This window comes from Taudactylus pleione, unplaced genomic scaffold (genome assembly GCF_031769625.1).
Source record: "Taudactylus pleione unplaced genomic scaffold, aTauple2 ptg000093l, whole genome shotgun sequence".
In the NCBI taxonomy this organism is placed as follows: domain Eukaryota; kingdom Metazoa; phylum Chordata; class Amphibia; order Anura; family Myobatrachidae; genus Taudactylus; species Taudactylus pleione.
The window spans coordinates 12,469,187-12,495,923 of record NW_028284495.1 but is presented as its reverse complement, the minus strand read 5'-3'; the positions used below and the strand labels follow the sequence as shown (position 1 = coordinate 12,495,923).

The following is a 26,737-nucleotide window of genomic DNA, read 5'->3' as shown; positions in this document are numbered from 1 at the left end:
GCTTCTAATGCTCTGTTAAAATTGAGTACAAAGTGCAAGGTTTTGTATGTGCTTTTAACAGGTTTTTTTTGTTTTGTTATTCAACACCTCTGTATCGATCGTTAATACTTAAGCCGGCCATACACAATGCGATGGCACCGCGCAAGACGACAGGGTATCCGACATATCAGGCGGTCTGCACAAATGGTGCCATCGGGTGACAGAACAACACAGTAATATTTTTATGTTGTCAGTCACGGTATAGACCAGTGTTGGCTAACCTTGACACTCCAGCTGTTGTGGAACTATATATCCCAGCATGCCCTGCCACAGTTTTAGCATGCCCTAATAGCAAAACTGTAGTGCATGCTGGGTTATGTAGTTCCATAACAGCTGGAGTGTCAAGGTTAGCCAACACTGGTATAGACCTTTTCCTACACCAAGCTGTGTCCTCCCATATATCTCTTTTTGTCATGGAACAAGCGGTAGAACCGGAAAGCGATGCTATTAGGTGTTCTCTGTGACTGTCTGCTTTCAATGCAGCATTTACCATATCAAACACAATAGAATCACTATAGTTAATTGCATAAACCACACTGCACATTTAAGACAGAGGTTTTATTTACAGTAGCTTCACGTTAGTAAATGTAAAGTAATATTATGTACATTCACAATTATATCTGTGTTTTTATTCCCCTGACAAATTGTACAGTAGTTCCAATAGTGCTGGAAAAATTGGGCTGCTGTGTCCTGCAATGGGAGATATATCACAAGAGATATCTCCACACACACCCTCTCTATAACTCCATCTCTCTCCTTCTTCCACTCACCTTATCACTTCCTCCCCACAGCTCATTGGCTGGGACCATCGTGTAACCAACCAATGAGCAGCCGCTACATGTAAAGCGGCCGCTGATTGGCTAGCGGTCCATGGGAAATACAGATGATAGTGATAATCTGTCATTTTGCGTAGTGTAAGTATATGTGACAACATATACTTACACCTGTCTGCCTTGGATCGGTTCACTCGTTTTTTTATTTTGACAAGTACAGGGATGCTACAGAGAGCAGCACCAGGATGTAGGCGAGTATGGGATCTTTTTTCCAGGTACTCCCAGTGGATTCTACATGGACAAGGGGACAGACCAGCTGGCAGCAGGTAAGTATGTGTGAGTGAGGTAGGTATGTAATAAAGTTGTACTATACACGGTGTGTGAGTGTTGTGGTTATTTTACAGTGGGGGTACGGGTGCCGTCCACTCGCTGGCACTTGTAGTTCCACAAGTGCCAAAGGGCAGGAATGCTGGCACCTGTTTGAACTTTTTTTGCAATACTATTACCCCCGTACCCACAGCCCAGGGGTGCGGGGAAGAGCCCCAGGCTTCAGTCTAAGCATGGGGTTTCGGGAGAGGGGGGATGCCTTCTTGGGATCTCACCTCTCCTGAGATCCCCGGCTTGGGCTGACCGGCTTGGGGTGTTAATACTTTGGCCGGGGAGAGCTGGTGATAAGGTCTTCCCCCTTATATTTAAAACCAGGACTGGCCCTGCAGCCAGGTGCTGGTTCCTAAACTACGGGGGAACCCTACACGTTTTTTCCCCCAGTAATTTTAGGAACTAGGATTGGCTGAACAGTCCGGGACTGGTTATGTCTTTTTTATTTTGTGGGGGGGACTCTATGTAATTTTTAAAAAAATATGTAACCCCTTTTTTTACAAGTACAACACACAAGCAGCCTTCACATATCTCACTATGTCCAGGCTGCAGTGGCGGGCTGGGCCGGGGGGCAGGGTGCCATGTGCCCCCCGGGCCGCAGCGCCATACGGGCCGCCGGTCGCAGGCAGTCTGTGTCTCTGTGACACAGGCTGCACTGCGAGTGTAGCGCTGACCGGACGGAGTTCGGTCAGCGCTACACAGTGCCAAACACACAGCCGCCAGCTCCGGCAGCTGTGTGTTTGTTTTGATCAGCAGCCAATGAGAGTCTGACAGACTCTCATCGGCTGCTGCAGCGCCCACTGCGGGAGCCGCTCCATCTTTTGGCTCCTGCAGTGGGTAATGGGAGAGACGTCATGATGTCATGACGTCTCTCCCATAATGCAGAGCGGCCCGGCCCGAGGGGACAGACGGAGGAGCGCATGACGCCGGCCAGAGCGGGGATTCAGGTAAGTGGGCTTTTTTTCTTTTTTATTATGTGTCTACTGGGGGAGACCACTACTGGGGGCACTATAACAGGGAGACCACTACTGGGGGCACTATAATGGGGAAACCACTACTGGGGGCACTACAAGGGGGGGAACCACTACTGGGGGCACTATAATGGGGAGACCACTACTGAGGGCACTACAAGGGGGGGGACTACTACTGGAGGCACTACAAGGGGGCTCTACAACTGGGGGACTACAAGGGGGAGACCGTTACTGGGGGGCACTATAACGGGGAGACCACTACTGGGGGCACTACAAGGGGGGGGACTACTACTGGGGGCACTACAAGGGGGGTTCTACAACTGGGGGCACTACAAGGGGGGACTACTACTACTGGGGGCACTACAAGGGGTGAGAATACTACTACTGGGGGCACTACAAGCGGGGACTACTACTAGGGACACTACAAGGGGAGGGAACTACTACTAGGGGCACTACAAGGGGGGGACTACTACTAGGGGCACTACAAGGGGGGACTACTACTGGGGGCACTACAAGGGGAGTTCTACAACTGGGGGGACCACTACTGGGGGCACTATATAAGGGGCTTACTACTGGGGGCAGAAGGTGCACTGCACAGGGGGGACCACTACTGGGGGCACTGTATAATGGGCACTGCATAGGAGGGATCACTACTGGAGGCCTGCATAAGGGGGTCCTCTCCTGGGGCACAAGGGACACTGCATATGGGCACCACTACAGGGGGCTGCCCCTAAACTTTTTTTTTTTAACTTTACTTTAATCCCATATGGACCCGCCTCCTCCATGGAACACTTGAGGGGGGGGGGGGCGACGTAGCACGCACGTGCTCCGGGCACCCTTGCTACACGCCACTCCTCTGCCAGGGCCGCCTGCATGCATTTGCCCCCAGGCTAAAAGTTGCCAGCCAGCCCCTGGCAGGCTGCTTGTTCGGGAGATATTGGCAGAGAGAAAACACTGCAATCTCTAGTGAATAATCTCATCTAAACTTGCTACTCAGGGGAGATATCTCGATCTACTTCACCCTTGAAAAACACTCTCAGCTAAACTCACTTCTTAGTAAATTTGTGAGTTTCAGGAGCCTCAAATCACCCAAGTTTCGGCGAGGATAGTCGATTTAAAAAAACAAAAAACAAAGTCGATCAGACTCGAATCGTAGTAAATTTACCACCAACTGTCATAACACTCCAATATGATGACATCAGTTGTATCAGTTGTTTTTATCATTTAGTCATACATATACAATAAGCCCTCCCTCAGTCCACACTTTCGTTGACAGATCCATCCTTATTGCTGTATTTCCTGTGACACGCTAGGTATGCCAGAGCTGCTTGTTGTACCCTTAGTGGATTCCCGCAATCTGCACGCTTCCCAGTGCTCCTGTAATCCAATAACAATTCTCAAGCATGAGCCTGTCAGCTTCCTGTTTGTACACCTTCACACAACCATTCTCACTGGCCATTTTACAACAGCAGCAGAGAAGTATCTTTTGCCAGTGTTGCAATACATAAACGGAAAACTGATTCAGTGTGCTGCCCTCGGTGCTCCACCACAGGGAAGAAGCAGCTCAGGAAAGTGTTAAAGTTTATCAGGATTCAAAGCTTCAAGCATTAATCAATCAAGATATTTACATTAAACCATAGGATGTTCTGTAAAGATTTATCTGCCACAAAAAAATTTTGTTTTTTTTAATAGATATTGGACCACCCCGTCCCCTGCCTGCAATGCTGCTTGTCATCACACCCCCTGCCTTTGCTCATTGGACCTCCACTCTCTGATCTTCTAAAGGAGAGATCCAAAAAGTAGGCAAGCATGATTTATACTAACAGGGAGGGTTGTTATAATAAGACTGAGGGCCTGATTCAGCAAGGATCACTCTTCTGCTAATATCAGCGGTGAAATGCAAATGTTTGCAATCGCATTGTGATCACAGCTTACCATACGGATGCCCACTACCCCTTACTCACATCCGTATACTTGGGCAACATAGCGAATGAATCTGTAACATCGAGTAACATCGGACCCACACAGTTAAGGCAGGTCAGACCTCAATCAGGAATTGCTAACTTATGCACGCCCCTGCAACGGCGTTGCAAAGCAGTGGCACGCCTGCGTTCGCCCGACCACCCCCCCGTCACCACCCCCAAATGGCACTTATTGCCTATCACTGTGCTCAGGGTCTGCATAGCCTCTGCAATTGCAGTTCGGATCGCAATTGCTAGATCGCGCATGCACACTTTGATGCATACGCATGCGCAGTATGCAACAATCGACCGATTGCGTGAGTATTAGCAACTGCGTTCCTTGCTGGATCAGGCCCTGAGTTTTGTGTTGAAGGAAGCTAGATAGAAAAACCACTGTATTTAGCAATAGTTGAAAGATGCAAGTGTAAGTTGATAAAGGCATTTAAATGCAACAACACATTTAATGTCATTATATCTTCGGTTTAGGAAATAGTCAGCTTGTAAAACTGCAAATAGGATACACTAATTCACTAATTCAATATATATGAATAAATTATGATGGAACATAAACAGTTAAACCAAATTCTAAGACATAAAAAATATGAACTGAGCATAAATAGTTAAATGACGGAACACAAAATCTGAGTAGGCACAAACAAACAAGTCATTTCACTTACAGCTTTGTACGTCCTCTTCTGACCAGCATGCTTCCGAATCTGTTCTCCATTAGGCCCCGTTTCCACATGCATGGAATAAATAATGTCAAAGAAATCTTCCACCACGGCTACTCTCCTCAAGGACAGCTTCTCCTCAATGCCCACGCCGTCCTAAGACAAGAGAGAGAGAGAGGCAGGATGAGCAGGGGTAGGTGTATGGTCACACAGTACAATAAACCTTCATCTGGAAACATGAATAAAGCATGATCACCTAAAAAGACAAGAGAGAAGAAACAGTCAATACCATTCATGCATGTACAATGCATTCCTATACCGCTATTAACTATGTCTGCCTTAGAACATGTAGATCTCATAGAATAAGACTAGGTAAGCAAATGGATCGCCAGTGGTTGTTGAGCTGGCTGTGGTATACCATGTTGACACTCAGAATGTCAACACCAGAATGTTGAAGTGGCCTGTATGTCGACATTCCGGATATCGACATTTCAGATGCCAATGTAGACACTGGCATAATGCCAACACGTTCAATTTGTCGACATTGTGCAATTTGACAGTGAGGATTTCGACAGTTCTACTTCACCCTAACCGCAGCATAACCCTAACATTCATATGGTCATAATGTAGCCATGAATAATGTCGACATTATGAACATATTCTCACTGAATATGTTGACAATCTGACCCTTTCAACATTACAGTGTCGACATTCTAAATGTCGACTCGACAGTATAACTACATAATATTGAGGCATATATCCCAGCATGTTTTGCTTGTAATATGCTACCATTATATTCACAAACCTGCAGTGTGCTCATACTGTACATTCCTGATATCTCTCCTTAGTTACCTAGGAATAAAACACTTTCCTTTTTCTGAGTGGGCATTACACTTATATCACATATATCACATGCAAACTATCAAAATGTGTAAAATGCTGGTAATTAACAAAATGTATTATTACATTCATAGTTGGCAAACAAGTAGAAGACAGTAAACTATGGTATCTGTGTGTGTGTGTATATATATACATACATTCGTACAGTATACAGATAGATATAGACACACATATTCAATATGCATATGCCAACCCAATCCTTATCCAAGCATGTGGATGAGAAAAGCACATTGATTGCATAAGATATACAGTATCTACTACCATGTATTGCACATATGGATTGTAAACATGCCTATTTATCAAACAGTGAAAAGTCCCATCTAATAAGGTGTACTGCCAGAGATAGAACTACTACCATCAGAGATAGCCCCCACCAGCGACTCAGCGGGTTATTACATGTATGTTTTATTTTGCAGCACATCTGGCTGCCCTACAGACACTTTAGATGTACTATGTGTGCATGATTTTATCAATTATTACAGTTTTTCAGCAGTTTTTTAGCTTGGTTATGTGTTCGTAGTTTTCAATTGAATGCAGACAAAATGTCTACAGCATGAAAAGCCCAGTTACTAGCAAAGCACAGGCTTGCGCTAAATTGTGCTTCTGTTTTTTTGCAAAGTCGCGTACAGCTCTTCAATAGAATTCTATAAACAATTTCCATAACAAATCGCCATAGGCCTACATACCTACTATTTAAAATGACGTAGACCAGTCTACCCATTCCCACGTACATCATCAGTGACGTACATGATCAAGGGGGTTTGATAACAGGACTCATACTCAATTGTGTCATCATGGTCCCCCCACTACATATAACGTTTGTATCACGATATTGCACTGCAAGGGCAGGACTAATGACATAATTTACAGCGCCATGTCAGCAAGAGGATCTGACTGAGACCTACATGAAGAGAACTGCCCCTTGTATATTCCTGGGGATTCCCTATTTGATATATTTAGGCCTGTAGGAGTATATAGATATAAAGGGAGTGTAATAAAATTTACAGTTATCATTTAAATATTCACTACTGATTTATGGTGTAAAATATTGGCTAAACATTCTTATGCTAAATGTATAAAAGCAAAACATGAATCGCACAGATGTAAGTAAGCGCACAGATGTAAGTAAGCCCATATGATGCATTCTTACACCAAAGCTTTTGTTTGGTTTTAAAAGATTCGGACATAGCATTTTTTTTTATTTTTATGTACATATTAAAAGTAATGATCAATGTGCAAAAAAATGCATTACCAATTGCATCCAAATTTTTTTTTACATTCACCAAGACTGCAAGTAGGAATCAGCTTTTATCGGTTTATTTTACATTTAAATTCCATATGTGCTTGATGTATGTTGACTGGTCTGACTGTCCCTGGCAGGTTACATAAAACTAGGTTACCATAAACATCTGTGCTTGCAAAATAACTGAATTTAGTCAATGAAATAATGTCATTTATTAGGTAATTTCCTCTGTGCTTTAGTCATTGCCTGTGGTATTATTAAGTTATGTACTCTTATGACCTTTTCATTGTGAGTTTATGGACACTGAACTGTACTGTATATAAAGGTATGTACAATATTCAGATAAAATATTAAGATATTAGGTAAATCTGCATTTATAAATGCACTGCATGGAAGGTGCCGTATTGGTTGTTTTTACACAGTCATCTACAATACCACTTACAGATATGCCCTCATACTCCTATCCTTAAATCGAGCCAAATAGCTCTGTTTAGCGCGCCATGGACATTGTGACTTGGCCACGCAAAACAGTAATCCTAAGTATATAGTACACTATAAGCAAACTTAAGACACAAAAAAAGGAAAAAGTACACAATCTAGGGCAAATAAACAGGTCCGATACAAGTGACCTGCACCATGCATAGTTATGCTTAATCTGCGATAATTCCTTTGCTACAAAAATACTAAAATACCTCTCCTGCACACCCATAAAGAGACATCCTTCTGGGTCCCAGTTCCAACCCATCACCAGAACTTTTGTTTCCTTGACAGTCTGCCATCCTGTCTCACGACCATTGCATAGGTAAAGTTTTCAAGCTTCAACTCTAGTCCCTGCGATGTGTTATGCTGGGCATACACTATACAATTATCAGGACGATCCGCCGGATATCAGAAGATCGCCCTGATAATTGTACTGTGTATCCGGGCGACTGAGGATAAAATATCGATTTGTCGGGCATGCAGGATCGTCCAACATGCCCGTCCGAAGTGATATTCTGTAACTTAAATGTTGGGCAAATTGGCCGGCTGACAAACATTTTATTTTTCCTTCACAGGGAAGGAACGGGGAAATGTCTCCTCCCCAGGGGCAGAACGCGGATATCTCAGTCACTGTGGAGATATACTAAGCTCTGGAAAGTGATAAACAGTGATAAACCACCAAGCACTCCTAACTGTCATGTTACAAGCTGTGTTTGAAAAATGACACTTGGGAGCTGATTGATTGGTGGTTTTATCACTCTCCACATTATCCCTTTCCAGAGCTTAGTACATCTGCCCCACAGTGTATGCACGCAATATCGGTTGGGTGTCGGTCTGACAGGTATTTTATCTGGCAGTGTATGCCCAGCATTAGGAATGAAGTGACTGCATCAGCGATATCTTCACTCCTCTTTTGGCACTCCTGCGCATGCCTTGTCTGCTGAACACTCATGCGCAGCGGTGGGGGCGGATTGGGAACTTAAAGTGGCACTGGAAAAAACTCTGAAAGTGGCCTCATGTAGGTGGAACCAATAAACTGAATGAGGAGTCCAACACAAATATAGCTGGGATTGCAGTTAGAGCTAGCCATAATACAATATATAGAATATCCATGTGACGGCCATACAATATAGAGAGAATCCACATCGTCATACAGTACAGACATCCCAGTAACTGCCATACATATCAGAGAGCATCCTTGTGACTGCAATACAGTACAGACAGCAACCCAGTTAATGTCATAAGATACAGAAAGTACCCAAGGTCAAGGTGTGAGTTAATGGATGGACAGAACTAATTAATTTTGCCACAAATTAACTACCAGATTTAGTGTTAATCTACTGGTTAAGTACCAAAGAAAATTAAATTTAAACAGGAATAAAACAGAACAGTGTAGGATGGACAAATCTGATATCTTCAAAATACTCAAAAATAGACAGGTGTTCAGTAATCTAAGGGTGGGTGATCCTATTATAAAGTCCATGGGCTAAATTACCTATGCAGAGATGTGGTGGTTTTGAAAAGCACTGCAAATGTAGCCCCTTGTGATAAAAAGTGAAAATGATTGGATTTGACCAGAACAAAAATGAAAAGTGAAGGCAACTTCAAAGGAAAAGGTCTAATGGTGCGTACACACGGTACGAGAAAAATGTACGATATGAACGATAACGATCATATCGTGCATTTTTTTGTCCATTCCAACCCACCAATGACCTGCGATGTGCGGGCACGTATGGACGATAATGATATGTCCATCGGCCGTGCATTCAGGCCAACCTGGTCGATATTGACCAGGTTACTATAGGGACCCGCTGGGCATCATTGGTGGGTTGGTGGTGTGCTGGATGATCGATATTGATCATCCAGCACACCAGGAAGGTGCAGGACGATCAGTCAGCGGTATCGTTATCGCTGACTGATTGTACCATGTGTACGTACCATAAGAGTAGGTTACTGAATTAAACAAGCAAATAGTTAAAATCACCATCTACACAACAAGTCCCTCATTCCTATCAGATGGACATCATGGTGAGGAAATTAGTCACCTGCAAGAAAGAAAAATACCAACAATACCTTTTAAATAAATAAACAAACCATGGCACTGAAATATATAATTTATCTTCAATAAAACATCAATTAACTACAGAAATATTTCATAAACTAGGCACCAGCAGCTCAGTCCCGAGGCCCCCGCCCTGGCTCTTTGACCCGCACTCACTTGGCATGGCACATTCCTGTGAGTCATGTATGTACTGCTGCAACCATGGCACAGCGTGACACCACAGTGAGTTTGGAGGTGACTGGATCCCACCTCAGATTGTGAGGGTGCGGGGTCATCAAAGAATAGGTAGGGGCCATACACTGAAATAGTAGACTGCACAGCCTCTACAACAGGGGTTCCCAACCTCAGTCCTCAAGGCACACTAACAGTCCAGGTTTTAAGGATAGCCGTACTTGAGCACAGGTGACTTAAATAGTACTGTACCTCAGTTATTTTGATTTAACCATCTGTGTTTTAGCATGGATATCACAAAAACCAGGACTGTTAGTGTGCCTTGGGGACCGAGGTTGGGAATCACTGCTCTACAAGGAAGGGACAGGAACTTCACCTGACCCACCACATGCTGCTGACCTCCAGTCCTGATTTGTCACACAAACTAAAATGTACTAAAAAGTAAAAAGAAATGGAAAGAAAAAAAAACATCAGGAGACTTCTGGTTGGCTCCATTAGAATAATGGACAGGTAAGGCTATGGCCAATCTGCCCATGCCCACCACCACATTCACCGACCATTTAGTGAATAGCTCTCACCCATAAATGAATAGCCTATAAATCCTCATCCACATTACACAAATACACTTACTATGTTCCTGAGCTGTATACAGTAGGAGGCAGACCCTTCTGTCTGCCTCCCTTGCTGCCTGCACATGTGGATTGCATGCATGTCAGGAAAAACATAGCCCCATGTTTGACAGGAGGAGAGGCTGTAAACTATGCCACAAACATAGGGGAATGAATAGAAGAAAGATTGCACAATGTGGGGAGAGAGTGGGGGAGTCTAAAAACAAGAGGAGTGAAAGGGAGAAAGGGGGGCTCTGATATACACAGAGAGAGAGGGAGGAAACAGCTGCTGAGGCTGTCACATGTGAAGGGAGTGGGTTGGATGTTACATGTTGAAGATATGTATGGGGGAAACAGAAGCTGTGATATGAAAAGAGAAGAAAGCTGATTGGCAGAAGCTTCCACACAAGTATGGATGGGATGTGAGAGATAGGAGAGGCTGTTATATGTAGAGTAGAGGGTTGGGGCAGTTAGAAGCTGTTATACACAGAGAGGATGGGGGAGGCACACAGTTCTCTCACATCATGGGGAAGAGACAAGCTGACACACACTGAGGTACAAAAGTTCTCACAACACAGGGGTGAGGAGAGGAGACAGAATCTGTCACACCAAAATGGGGGGAGCTGAATAAGAAATGGGGTGGAGAAGAGCTGTCATACACTGGGGGAGAGGGTAGGACTGGAGACAATAGGGGAGGGAGCTCTGCTATCAGCAGGGATGAGGGTTAGGCAGGCTGTTGCACACAAGGGATAGATGGGGAGAAAGCCTGTCAGGGAAGGGTGAGGAGAGAAACTGTAAGTTTAGCAGAGGGGCTGAGAGTCAGGGGAAATAAGATGTCACACATAAGGGGGAGGGGGCAGGTGGTATGGGACTCAGAAAATATAAAAAACAGGAGAGACCATGAAGTGATTGGGGGAGAGGGTAGGAAAGGAGACAGGCTGTCACACTGGGAAAGATAGAGGCTTGAGGGCGGGGAGTGGAGACAAAACCTGTCACACATGGGGCAGGAAACACGTGGGTTGGGAAACAATAGCTATAACATGCTGCAAAGTGTAGGGGCAATGAAAGACAATAGTGCTCCAGCGGAGATTATAGGATATAAAGGCTGCCATATACAGGGAATGGAGGAGGTTGTCACTTACAGCTGAGAGGGGGACAGGCTGTGACTCAATTATAACAGAGGAAATAAGCTAGCACACCAGGAGAGAGAGGGGGAGACACCGAGACAGCCTGTAACGTGCAGGAGAGGTGTATGTGTGTGTGGGGGGGGCGGCTCGTGTGTTCCCAGGAGGGTGTATACCTGTGATGTGCAGCACCCACGGAACCAATAGCACCGCCTCCAGCAGAGCATGTGCTGCTTTAGAGACACTAGAGCCCACCTCTCCCTGACTACATTGCATTTTTCACTGTGGTGGCGGCCATTTTGGGTGGGACTTTAGCACAAGTGGTGTCCCTCGGCCGGGCATGTCCGCACTGCAGTCAAACAGGCCCATCTTGGCATCGGCCCTTCTGGCATTTGCCAGAATTGCTAGATGGCCAGTCCGGCCCTGCCTGCCACAGTTTTGCTGTCAGATTATGCTAAAACTATGGCAGGAGATAGTAGTATTTCCAGGGATGAGTATGGGATTCCCGGTGGCGGCATTCTGAGCACCGGAATCCCCACAGTCGGGATATTGACCGCATCCCGTATTTCCATGTATCACGGAAATACAATAAAAATACATAATAAAAGCATGTGGTATCTAGTTGCTCTGTGATCCTGCCTTGTGTTATGTTTAAACTAGGGGTGTGCATCGGCCACTTTTCGTGTTTTGGTTTTGGATCTGGATCTTTCTTCGTGTTTTGGATCTGGATTGGTTTTGCCAAAACCACCCTTCCGTGTTTTGGGTTCTGGGTTTTGTGTTTTGGATCTGTATTTTTTTGAAAAAAAGCATAAAAACAGCTAAAATCACAAAATTTGTGGGTTTTTCTGCTCCTACGCTATTATTAACCTCAATAACCTTAATTTCCACTCATTTCCAGTCTATTCTGAACACCTCACACCTCACAATATTGTTTTTATGGCCAAAAGGTTGCACCGAGGTAGCTGGATGACTATGCTAAGTGACACGAGTGGGCGGCACAAACACGTGGCCCATCTAGGAGTGACACTGCAGTGGCAGACAGGATGGCAGTTTGAAAAACTAGGCCCCAAACAGTACATACTGCAAAGAAAAAAAAGAGGTGCAAGATGGAATTGTCCTTGGGCCCTCCCACCCACCCTTATGTTGTATAAATAGGACATGCACACTTAACAAACCAATCATTTCAGCGCCAGGGTCTGCAACATGACTGTGGCTGAAATGATTGGTTCATTTGGGCCCCCACAAAACAAGCTGGCAGTTAATGTGTCCCTGCACAAACTGGTTCTACGGAGGCAAGATGTCGTTCTCATCCTCCTCATCCACCGATTCCTTGGATAAAACAGGAAAAAGGGATTTAGGTGACCCTGGACTGCTTACGGTCTGAGCCAAAGTTTCTGAACTTGACAGTAACTTTTTATGAACGCGCTGCAGGTGCCGTATAAGGGAGGATGTTCCTAGGTGGTTAACGTCCCTACCCCTACTTATTTCACCTTTACATATGGTACATATGGCAAGACAGTTGTTGTCCGGATTTGGATAGAAATATTGCCAGACCAAAGAGGTGGAATGTTTGGTCTTCTGCCCAGGCATGACCGTGATGGGCTTTTTCATCCCACGGACAACAACTGTCTCCCCCGGAGCCTGATTTAAACAAACCACATCACCATCAGAATCCTCCTCGCCAACTTCCTCCTCAGTGCCAGCTACACCAGTATCCTCATCCTGTTGTACTTCAACAGTGACATCTTCAATTTGCATATCAGCAAGTGGACTGTGGGTGCTCCTTTCAGCACTTGCAGGGGGCGTGCAAATGGTGGAAAGAGCCACCTCTTCCCGTCCAGTGCTGGGAAGGTCAGGCATCGCAACCGCCACCACACTTGGACTCTCCTTGGGGATTTGTGATATCTTCTTAGAACGCACAGTCCTTCGCTGTGCTTTTGCCAGCTTAACTCGTTTGATTTTTTTAGCGGGAGGAGGGCTTCCATCGCCATGTGAAGCTGAACCACTAGTCATGAACATAGGGAAAGACCTTAGCCGTTCCTTGCCACTCCGTGTCGTAAATGGCTTATTGGCAAGTTTACATTTCTCTTCAGATGATTTAAATGTTTTTTTCAAGGTCATTTTCCTGAACTTTGTCATTTGGGATTGTATGTGCCCTCTACTATGACATTGGGCATCGGCCTTGGCAGACGACGTTGATGGCATGTTATCGTCTATGTCATGACTAGTGGCAGCAGCTTCAGCACTAGGAGGAAGTGGTTCTTGATCTTTCCCTATTTTATTTTTATCGGAGAAAGTTTGGTCCTCCATTTATGTTATATTGATATATACGTGCGGCTAAGGCGCACACAAACACAGAAAATAATTTTTTATTTTTGTTGGAGACTAGTGCACTTTGTGGGTTACACCACCCTTTAAGAAATGAGCCAGCCGGCCCTTTACTTGTGGGACACAGGCGCACGTTTGGCACTACTTTGTTGATGCACGTGCGGCTACTGCGCACACAATTCACAAACACAGAAAATATTTTTTTATTTGGTTTGGACTGGAGTGTACTTTGGGGGTTACAGCACCCTTTAACGGTCAAGCCAGCCGGCCCTTTACTTATGACACAGGCGCACGCTTGGCACTACTTTGTTGATGCACGTGCGGCTACTGCGCACACAATTCACAAACACAGAAAAAAATTTTTTATTTGGTTTGGAGTGTACTTTGGGGGTTACAGCACCCTTTAACGGTCAAGCCAGCCGGCCCTTTACTTATGACACAGGCGCACGCTTGGCACTACTTTGTTGATGCACGTGCGGGTACTGCGCACACAATTCACAAATACAGAAAATATTTTTTTATTTGGTTTGGAGTGTACTTTGGGGGTTACAGCACCCTTTAACGGTCAAGACAGCCGGCCCTTTACTTATGACACAGGCGCACGCTTGGCACTACTTTGATGATGCACGTGCGGCTACTGCGCACACAATTCACAAACACAGAAAAAAATGTTTTATTTGGTTTGGAGTGTACTTTGGGGGTTACAGCACCCTTTAACGGTCAAGCCAGCCGGCCCTTTACTTATGACACAGGCGCACGCTTGGCACTACTTTGATGATGCACGTGCGGATACTGCGCACACAATTCACAAACACAGAAAATATTTTTTTATTTGGTTTGGAGTGTACTTTGGGGGTTACAGCACCCTTTAACGGTCAAGCCAGCCGGCCCTTTACTTATGACACAGGCGCACGCTTGGCACTACTTTGTTGATGCACGTGCGGCTACTGCGCACACAATTCACAAACACAGAAAATATTTTTATTTGGTTTGGACTGGAGTGTACTTTGGGGGTTACAGCACCCTTTAACGGTCAAGCCAGCCGGCCCTTTACTTATGACACAGGCGCACGCTTGGCACTACTTTGTTGATGCACGTGCGGCTACTGCGCACACAATTCACAAACACAGAAAAAATATTTTTTTTTTAGCACTTGGGGGGAGCACCCCTGATGGACAGAGCACCCCCTGGACAACACTACAGCACCCCTTTAGGACTGGGACACTGCACAGGACTTTGGAGTGGACACAGCCCCTATGGACAACTGACTGCACAACACAGTCCAGCCAGCCCCTATGGACTTTGAAGTAGTGGACACAGCCCCTATTAACAACAGCAGCACAGCACAACACAGCCAGCCCCTATGGACTTTGAAGTAGTGGACACAGCCCCTATGGACAACAGCAGCACAGCACAGCACAGCACAACACTACTCTGCACTACACTACACTACACAGCCCAGCCAGCCCTAACTCCCACCCTCCCTCTTCACTGTCCACAGCCGAGTGAGAAAATGGCGCCGACGCGGGTACCTTATATAGGATCCAACGCGAGACTCGGAAGGCGGGATGATGACATTTTGCCTCGATTTCAGAATCCGAGTCAGGCGGGAAAAGTCGAGCCTGACTCGGATCGGACTCGGATCGGGGGGGCTCGGAAATCCGAACCCGCTCACCCCTAGTTTAAACCTACTGTATGTTAGTACTTAACCTTCTCTCCTCCAGTTAAATGGTTTTTTTTTTTATTATTATTTTTAATAATTATTATTATTTCTACAAACAAGAGAGGTACAAGTGCTACTACCCTTTTTTCTATGTTGCACTATTATATTATATGTATGTTATCCTATGTATTTTTTCTTTGTTTTCTATATTTGGAATTTGTATACTGTATTTGTTTTCTGTATTACAATATTTGTGGGAAATGTTATAGTTTCTATAAGATCTCGCTCTCATTCAGTGTAGGCACATCACAGACAGACAAACGACTGCACGATTACAATGTCGTAATCGTGCAGTCTTTTGCCTGTCTTCTAGTGGATGGACAGCATAATAATGCAGATGACTGTAGGTCCATGCCATTTATTTGAGTTGTCAATATTAGATTGTGCATCTCTGTATTTTGTTTCGCTTTTTAAGTTTCTGTTTTCTTTTCACTCTTCTTGCTGTATATATGTATTTTTTATAAAATTAATAAAAAAATTACTCAATTTAAAAAAAATGGTTCTACCCCTAAAACACAAGTTGGTTTATCTAAAGAAGCTACTAAAAACATTCACAGAGATTGAACTTTGTTTGTCCATTTTATATGTGTCTGAGTACACGCTATGTGGTATATGTAATAGGCTGCAGACTTCAAGCATCGGTTAGTACCGTGATACTACCCGATGTTTTAAAGTAGCAGTGATTTAGAAGGCAAAATCAAACGGGTTTTTCCTTTTAAATGTCTGCTAATTTAAAACATCGGCCAGTCTCGCATGGTATTCGCCGAAGCTTGAAGTCTGCAGCCTATTACATATACCCCTATATCTCTGCACATTTTAAATCTACCCCACCTGCAGTGCACCGTGGTTCTACCCAGGTGCAAAGTTACTAGCTCTTTTTTTGCTTTGCTTTAAACTGAGAGCCACAAAATTGTTTCATTTGAAGCATTGTCTTACAATCCAGCACACTGATCACACCTAGGAGCTCTGCAAGGGCTAACACTACTGATACTTCCTTGGTAAATGTGAATTTGTATTTATTGTATAAATTAAATTACGACAAATGGATGACTAAAAGTTAAAGTTCTAAACAACATTTATTTTTTCTTGGGTCTCCTTTGTTTTGTCATTGTACATTGCTTGACAGTAGAACTAAGGTACATTGTGGTGCTTTGAATAAAAAACAAAGCAAGTTATTTATGCAGTAAAAGAATTTGTTGAGGGCTTTGAGTGGCTTCCATTCACTCAGTGTAATTGGTTACACTCAATTCACTTTCCGGTTGATATGCACGATTCACAAACCTGACATATGTGTTCCCATAATGAGATAGTGAACTTATCAATTATAGCGAAACAAAGTTGCACATTTATTTTAATATATGTTGCTATACGTTTTTAGAGATTTGGAAACAATACAGAATACACACCAGAACAAAAATATAATTCAGCAATTACAATAAAACTAATATGAGCATACGCAAGTAAAATCATATATACTGTATGTGCTTGTCCACAGCTGCAGCAATTAAACAGAGTGAAATACCCATATTTATAGGCACATTGGTTCCGCACAGGAAACATTCTCATTACATCAGGCTGAGAACACCAAATCGTTAACCTATTTTTCACGGAAAAAAGAAAAAATAATGCAAGTCTGGTTTATAACATATTTCTTAATGTGAAAATGGGGTTATTACTTGTTACTGAATTGAGTAAGGACTTCTAACTGCAGTAAATTGTCCAAACTTTGCAATAGCTTGAAATATTCAGCTTTGATTTGTTTTCAGTTTTCCTCGTAAGTCATTCCATACGGTTATTAATCAATTACTTTAGTAGATGAAATAAAAATACACTGCTACAATACACTATCTATTCATAAATTAAAAAAACACAGGTCACCCAATCTTTTTGAAAATGTGCCCTATAGCACATAATGAGTAAAGGCAAAACTACCATAATGAGATAGGAGAAGGGTGGGCTAGCTGAAATATATGTCCTGCCTCTCCTGACTCGGAGGGACATCACAGGGCACAGTAACAAAAGGTAAGTTTCTGATGTTGCTATGGTGATGTATTCTTTGATGAAACACTGATGTGAAGGACACACTGGTTTGATATAGACCAGACCATCTATGAATTATTTACATTGGGTATACAGTATCTACAGTGAAAAATGCAAGATGTATTTGGTACATATTTCAGGCTTAGGTGATTATGCCCATTACATTTGGCGTTTTGTGGGTAATGCTTGAGATAGGATGTAGGAAGTATCTGGTTAAAGTCATAACTTAAAACTGATACTGATCACACAACTTAAGGACAGCAGTCATAGGCCACTTCATCGGTAATAATAGTAATACTCATATTTTAAAATTATCAGTGCCAGAGGCGCTATGAGAGATTTAGGACGTTACTTTAAATCATTGGAGCTAAGCGGATCTATGTAGTGTGTGGCTGCAGACTACATAGATCTGCTTAACTGCAATGGTTTAAGCTAACAATTACAGCTAGCCTCATACAGTTAGCAATATTAGGCCTGCAACACAGGGATGTAGTCATGAGGTATAGGGAAGGGGAAGAGGGGAGACCCTAAGCACTGGTGCCAAAGTATTGGTCACAGAATGGAAGAAATACTTCCATGATCTAGTACTGCATCTGTGTATATTGCATAGGTATCTAGCCTGCATCTGATACCAGACTCACAGTGGTTGAAGTGAGAGAATAGCAGATGTCACTTTATTTATAATACCCTCATGGTGTATGCGGTGGGTCCGCTCATGTCTCATTCACTACAATTGTACATGAGATACAGCAGCCACCTATCCCCTTGCTATTAGTGAGAGGTATCTATCTCATTTCTTTATTATATCTGATACCTGGATAGTGACAACTCTTCAATATCAATCTCATAAATATTGATTGAATGTACAGTATTCACCGTCACAGAATATGTATTGATGATACTGTTATACTACATGTTATGGATTATTGGCTATGATTTACCCAGTTTGGGATCTACATGAAATCTTTTTGGAGTGTCAGTCCCATTGATATAAAAAATACCTATTTTTCTCCTTTTTTGCTTAATGTTTTGCCAATATCCATTTTGGTAACTTATCTATGTACAAACGTAAGGGATTTATTGAATTTATATTAGAGTGTAATAGAATAAATTGAATTGTGTGTTTTATTGAATTGCTGTGTGTGTATGCCCAGCCTTCATTAAGGGACCATAGGCCTGATTCAGACCCGGTCGCAAACACTGAGCGCTCGCAAACGGGTCGATGGTGGCCCAGAGCGCATGCGCACGACGGAGCCGGCTCCATCGTGCGCATGCGTGAGACCCCGATAGCAACGGGCAATCTGTCGCTCCGGGTCTCGCACCAAAGGGGGCGTGCTGTCAATGTTGAGTGACAGCACGCCCCCTTTGGTGGGCGGACAGGGGGGGTGGCTGCCCAGACAGAGTGATGTCAGTGGGAGAGCTTTCGGCTCTGTTTGAGCCGAAAGCTCTCTGGGGCTTGCGGCCACGAGACCCTACCACAAGGGTCTCGTCGCAAGCCCGATGGTCGCGATGGTCTTGACCATCGCGACCATCATCCTGGCTGCTCGCATTAGCTGTGGGTGGCAACCCACAGCAATGCGAGCGGCCAGGAGGCCGCTCCATAAAAAAAAAAGACGCCCTGATTCAGAGCGAGCGCTCTGTCAGAGCATCTGGCTCTGAATCAGGGCCCATATCCCTTTCAATTAAGTGAATTTAATTCAATACAATTTTTTCACCTTGATATAACTACTTAATTGACCACAGTGGTATCCACAAATAAACCATTTGAGTTTTTTCTTCACTTGACGCTACTACTGCCTCACTAACATGTGTAAATGTTGTCTGTCTTTGTCCAAGTCTTTTTCCCCAAACAAAAAGAGAGTACTTTACTTTGCTTACATAGAAACACAGGGATGTAGTCAAAAGGTTGACAATGACAATGTTGTCATTCATAACGTTGACACGACACCACAATTAAAATGTCGCCATGCATGTCGACATTACGATGTTGAGATGCATGTCAAAATTATGACTGTCGACATATCATGCCCAACCTCATCTAACACCACTGTTCTAACAGCTCACAATCACATTCCTATTACTATAGTACCTTTAATAGTAAATTTGAAAAACAAAACAAATATACAAAAAAAAAGTTTGGTTCAAAACAGGCAAACCTATAAGTCACTAAGGCTAAAACTTGCAGTGCGGAACTCTCTTTTCACATTTGTGAAGCTCCCAGGGCCGGCTTTACCATTAGGCAGCTTTAGGCAGCTGTCTAGAACACTTGGATCTGGGGGGCCCCAAAGAGTCTGTCTATCACAATATTAAGGATGTCTCTGAGAAAGACATTCTTGTACTAAATGCAGGTGACGGCTGTGGAACTTCTAAGACGCGCCTACTCACTTTCACCTGAGGGGCTGGAAAGTGGGGGAGGGTGAGCGCGGTTCAGTAGGCTGAAGTTTTGCCTAGGGTGCCGAGATACCTTGCACCGGCCCCTAGAAGCTCCTATCATAGTGTGATAGATGTGTGAAATGAGTAGAGACTAGCAACACATGTTTGCTGATAGAGGGCACTAGCGGGATGACTGGGGTGGTGGGAGGGAAAAGTATATTTGATAATAAGATGGCAGAAAAAAGAAGGAAAGCAGAGTCTTTCTATTAATAAGCATGTATTTGTAAGGAACAACAATACTCTGCAGCATTGCACAGCAGGGAACATGGAGAATACATAAAACATGACACAAGGACATTACAGAACACAAATAAGTGCTAGGACTGGAGACAACTGTCTGGGTACACAGATATTGCAGAGTGGAAATCCATCCCTGGATACACAAATGCATCTCCTGCATTATGCCCCCTACTTTTATATGTCCTTACTTTTTCACCATACATAGCCCACTTTTTGTACAAATATAATACCGAGTCAGATTGGAACTTCGTAATAGAACAATAAAGAGAAATATGGTGATACACATATATAAATATGTAATTGTCTGAACATATTTACATATTAAGTTTGTAATATATAGTTAAACCAGTTTTCTGCAATTTAAATGTAGTTTCCTGCATGTAGTTATAGTTATACTGCTTCTTTCCAACACAGTGACAAAAAAATATAAAGAGAAAAGCAGGACTGATATCTCTAGGGACAGCTTCCTAAAAGAGGGGCCGTGCCAGAGAACAATTGGTACATATACCCCAAATTCTGTTTACTTTGTAAAACTATTGTCTATTGAAACAGAATAAGCTGGTAATTAAGCACACGTAAAACTAATTTTTGGAGATCTTCTTTATAACAGACCTCCCAATATCCCATGCTCCATTAAGTCAAGATTAGTTGAAGCCGAAGGGAGTGTTGCGTAATAGAATTAGGCTGTAATCACAGCAAAATTGTGACATGGATGAACGGGTCAGGCAGATGATGGTCAGGTCCTTTTTGCCCTAAATGGTATTTTGACATTTCGTGAATCAATTTTAAGCAAACTGTCATATGTATAATGGGTGCAGGGTACGGTGTGCACATGGGCCCCTGGGTCCAGGGGGGATCACTCCACACACCTTGCTCCTATTTCCTTTACTTACCTTCTGCCAGTCCTGCTTTCCACTGATATTTTCGAAATATGGCACCAGTGCCAAATTTCTGAAGTAGTCACCAGAAGTATGACGCCGGTGTCATATTTCAGAAGATGATGCCAGATTATTAGGTATTTACAGAGAGAGTCTTTGTGACAGTCTTTATATGTGACACTTCTTTTCAGAGAGCTGGGGAGCCCACGGACAACTGCACATGGGCTGCCTCTAGTCCTAAAATGAGCCTGTATCAACTGATAGGCAAAGTATCAACTGATAGGCAAAGTATCAACTGATAGGCAAAGCCATGTGATGATGAATAATGGGGAGTATAAACCACTGTCCTATTAGAGAAGAGTCTTGTGATAACCACGGTAACGAATGGTTACTAATGGTAAACAAATAAAGCGACGCAAAGGTTATTTTTTTACTGCTAACAATAATACAAGTTGTTTGCTGTTTTCTTAAAAACACAACAACAAAATGTTCTTTCTGTTGTTCAAAGGAGAACCAAGATCAATTCAATGTGCTCTTCCTGGGAGATAATCTACAAAACAAGACAATGTGTTTCTTCAAAGAAGCGATTCTGTGGAATTGTGCAAATGTATTTATTTGCAGTTGTTTTGTGAAGGTACTGTACATAGAATGAATAATCGGGGATGATAATATATGGCAGAGCCATTTCAGTCAGACTGCTGAGGCACATAGTGCTGACCTGTGGCATAGTATCGCTGACTGACTGTAAATAACGTGCTGTGTTTTTATTTTATTTTCCATATAGGTCGCAGTCATTGAAATGCCTGGTTGCAGTGAGCCTTTCCACACCACACACATTTTATGCACAATAAATGCACCAAACTAAATAAGCGTAGAAAATATTGTGATATATGATAAGCCGACAGTATTGGAATATCCATCTAGTGGTGGTTAGTGGCACTTCAATAAGATTAATTTATTTCAAAACATATTTATATGAGTAACCTTTCTGCTCCCTTATTTTGTTAAGGGCACAAAGTTCTAATAGCTCCAAGAATGGGATATGGCTTGGTGCACTACTGACTCCAGCATCTGACTTCCACTAAAATCGCTTCCATCCTGCATATAGTTTGGATCGAAATATCTGAGCCTTGTCATCTAGTCTAATGAGCACGTACAGTATTATTCATGTTTCTGGTACATAATCTTGTAAATCAGTTATTAATAAAGATGACCTACACTATGGAGGGCCTCGCTTTCTACTTTTCTACAGATTTGTTTAAGCCTGTGGTGGATTTGAGTAAAACGAGAGGAAACTGCAGACTTATTAGGTCTTAGTGTAGGTTCTTCTGGTTACTTCAGCATCCTGAGAGAATGGATTACCAGGAAATTAACCCCTGGATGTCAACTGCTGAAACTGACTGTTCTGATCAAATATCTCTACTACACTGTCTGCTGAACTATAATCTATAATCACTTTTTTGGAAGTTTTGTTTTTATTTTGTATTTATTACAAAGAAAGTGGAGCATAATACACAATTTATACATGAGATGCATTTTGAGTTGTACGTATGTGCATTTGGTAAATGAACCTTATTGTCTAACATGTAATAGACCAGTTTTGGGCAATACTTCAAGAGCCTCATGTGTGGCCCTCTAACCCACAAGAGAGGCACAATACCCTTATTCTCAATAATAAGTTAAAACAATACATTAAATTAAATAGACAAAATATGACTTCAACTTCAACAACATACCATACACACCCTACATTCACCCCAAAACACCCCTCAGATCCCTCAAAATCCCCTCTTATTCCCTTTAGAACCCCAAATACTACAAAATACCTTCAAGTCCTTCCAGATTCCATAAAATGTACCTTACCTGCAAGTTTGCAGCTGTATCAAAGGTTTGATAAAACTGCAAACTTGCAGCGAAACGCGTCAGTCCATCCAACTTAGGATGCGACCTCCCAATCTGACCGTTTGCAGGTCAGTTTTAAGCTGTTTATTGGCTAACGGAGCGTACATTCCTATACAATCATAGGGCCGAACAGCCAATATCGGGTGATTGGCTGGATGATTGTATAGGTGTGTACCCAGCTTAAAAGATGCAGCTGACAGGGCAAAATGCAAAAAAACAGATGAATCATAAAGCAGGAAGGAGCTGGAGGCGCCTGTTCCTAACATTGTCCTAGAAAGATAAAAGCCAATCGGTGATTGGCTGATGTGGTTTAGTGGTTGTGGTTCAGAGATGTGCTGTCTCCATATATACAGTATAAGCATCTGTATTTTGATTTTTAATTAGTTTTTAAGATCAAAGGCTAAATAAACTCTTGATTTCGTTTCAAACGTTATAGCTTACTCCCAGTAGCTTGCTGTCATTGATTTACATACAAATGTAGCATGTACAGAATTGCTCACCAATGCATGATAAACCTGCTGCTATCTCATAAAATATTAAGTATGTTTTTTCATATGTCATGTTATAACTACATGCCAAACCACTGATAAGTCTTACTTGGTAACACAATGGCTAAGTGCATGTTTGCTATTGAATCCTTGCAAATATTTGAGGTCAGTGTAGGATCTACAGTAACTGGATCAATCAATCACTTGCAGTTCTTTGCTGTTAAGAGGTGGAAGTTCGTTACTGCTTCGGAGACGGTTATTACAGCTCAGACTGCAGATGCTGCAGATTCATTCATTGAAACTGTGAAGTTACTGTAGTGCTGTATGGATAAGCCATATACTTTTTAGTCTTCTGAAATGAGCAAATTGCGTCTCTTTAAGTGCCATACGGTTGCAGAAAAATGTATTGCAGGGAATTTCAATACTACAGGATGGCTTTGGAAACTTGCTTTACCTGATGCAACGTGTTTAATGAAAGTAGCATATATTATACACAGTAAATCTAATTACGGCATTTATGAATATAACATGTACAATGGTACAACATATCCATAGAAATGTCAATCCCGCACCAGTATTGTAATTGTATGGTGTCCTCTTCTTATATGGTCTTATGCTCGAGTATAGCTTAATGTATAAATTGGTGTTATTCCAACAGAATATAGTGAGGCTATTGCGAGGTGCTACCCACTACTAGAGAAAATACTATTAACATATAAAGGAGAAAAGTAAGTAAGTTACCAGGGTGCACTCGGACCAAATTCATTAATAAAAGTTATACACTTTATTGGTATACATTAAAAAATTTTAATGACAAAGTGCACCCTGGTAACTACTTACTTTTCTCCTTCATATGTTAATGCATCATATGTTTCTCCTTCATATGCATTTACAAGGTACACCTGAATTATATAAATTATATACATATACCTCCCAACTATCCCAATTTCGGTGGGACAATCCCAAGTGTTGTGGACTGTTCCACCAACCTGTTATCAGTATGTTCATCTTCAACTGCTGCGGGTGGGGGTTGGGTCTTATTCCCTTGACACAATAAAAAAATGCAGACCAGGTATGTGGAACCCGTCCACTACGCTCTGTGACTTGATTCTAAGGGCCAAATGTAATAGGGTGAGAGTTTATAAAATGTTTAGCAGTAAACTCTCACACTTTTTAAACTCGGCCAATGTCAGACAACATACAAGCTAGCATGTTTTTATACTCAAAAATCTGTCACGATTTAAACTCTAATTCAGATGTTTTCCATTTTGAAGATAAAAGTCAATCAATGTGAGAGGTTACTGCTAAACTCTCACATTTTCTAAACTCTCAGCCTATTACACTTGTCCCTAGGTTACCAAGGGGAAGATGTATCAAGCCTTGGAAAAAGCGAAAGTGGAGAAGTTGCCAAAAGCAACCAATTAGCTTCTGTCATTTATCTAGCACAGCCTTTGAAATGACAATTAGAAGCTGATTGGTTGCCTTTGGCAACTACTGGACTTTATCTCTCTCCACGGCTTGATACATTTCCCCTCAAGTATTGGGTATGCGTTTCCAAATACAGGGAAAGAAAATACCCATTTGTTGTATTTTTCTGGAAAAATTGCCTTCTACTGTACTCTATTGATCTTCCAGCAGTAGCTGTTTTCTGCCCAGCAGCAGTTTTCCTATAAGACAACCTGCAATAGCAATTATTGGCAGCCCCATCAATAGTGAGCACAAAACAGTATGTGCCTGTAGAACACTGTCTTAACTGTGAATTAAAACAATATATTACATACATGGAGAAAAAAGTCTGTGAAGAAACTTCTCATGGGACACAGTTAGAATGATAAAATCAGCAAACAAGGTGTAAAGCAGTAGATCAGGAAGCCAGGTCTGCCGCTGTGGAGATTGGTGTTTTATATATGAACTCTGATGCATTGAACGCATGAAAAAAATATGCAAATATGGAAAATGCACACTGCAATACAAGCTGCTCTATTATCCATGCAGTTTTTCCTGAAATAATAAGTTAAGAGTGTTAAACTTACCTGCTTTCATAGAAAGGCTCTCTGCCCTGTTACCTTTGTCTGGCTGCTGTATGTGACTACATATTTTCATTTCCAAAAAATAGTGCAACAAAGATGCAAAACTCTAAAAAATATTTGGCTTTTCAACCATGAGTATCGTACACCCAGGGCCGGCTCCAGGGTTCTGCGCACCCTGTGCTGGCTCTTGAGAGAGCGCACTAACCTCGCCACGCCCCCTGTGTGACATTATTTGGAGGCGTGCCCGCATGGCACGCCTCCAAATAACGTCAGACTGGGGGTAAAGCCCAGCACTCCGTCACTGGCTGGGCTTCCCCCAGCCCTCTCCCGTCAGTGAATGGTTGCCGCGTGGCATCCATTCACTCTCTGGGAGTCTGGCGCCGCCGCACAGCTGCGGTGGTGGGGGTCCCCAGCCTCCCGATTTGACCACCCGCAGGCCACTTTGGCCCGCGGGTGGAACAGCGGGACAGTACTTTCCCACTGAAATTGGGATGCTGGGGAGGGGTGCCGCCCTCTACGGATGGCGCCCCTGTGCGACCGCACTGGTCGAACACCCCTGGAGCCGGCCCTGTGTACACCAATCTGTTTTATAGCATGTTTTCCAATAACTACAATTAGAGCACTTCAGTCAAGTAAAATCCTATTGCATAGGTGCACTGGTTTGTGACATGGTGGCATTTATGGAGGTGCAGAAGATTGCACTACTTAATGGAAGGAGAGAGGCCAGTAGAATATTTCACCTACTATAACTCGTCCAAAAAACAAGATTGTATTTTGGGGAAGAAGATTAGTTTAATAAGATAAAATGATCCTTTTTGTGCGACTATGTATTTCATTTCAAGATGCCATTTATTAGTGTATTAGTAAAAGTTCAAAAGCTTATGTCCACAGTGCAAATACTATTTGTGCCATCAACTACCTATTGTGCACTAGCTGTGATGATGGCTACATCGGAAGGTGTAGAGGTTTAGCTCTTCTGGAGGGTAGATAGTGGTATGTCCTGCTGAATGCAAGTTAGGCACACTTGTGTTGCTTCCACATAAACAGAAGCTGCAGAATGAGGAATTTCATTAGGCTACAGACAGTAGAGTGAGCTGAAATACTAACATAAATAAGTTTATTTTATATAATTCTGAGGGTGTTTTTTTTTTACTGTATTGGTATAAGGGACTTGGGTCTTACTGTATTCCTGTACACTATACTGAGCCTACTGGGTGTAGGAAGTTTCCAGGGGCCCCAATCTTGTTAATGACCCCAGCCACCACAGTCCCATCAGTGAAGTTGGGAAATGCTG

At 42.8% G+C, this 26,737-nt stretch overlaps 1 protein-coding gene across 3 annotated transcripts in view; it reads right to left on the bottom strand.

The window, feature by feature from the left end:
• The window catches only part of NOL4 (nucleolar protein 4), a 377,579-nt gene that overhangs the window by 214,777 nt on the left and 136,065 nt on the right, over window positions 1-26,737 (bottom strand). For all 3 annotated transcript variants that reach the window (XM_088469570.1, XM_088469571.1, XM_088469572.1), the window contains exon 2: window positions 4,800-4,949. In XM_088469570.1, the coding sequence (XP_088325696.1) occupies window positions 4,800-4,949 (150 nt within the window). The remainder of the gene's footprint in view (window positions 1-4,799; window positions 4,950-26,737) is intronic.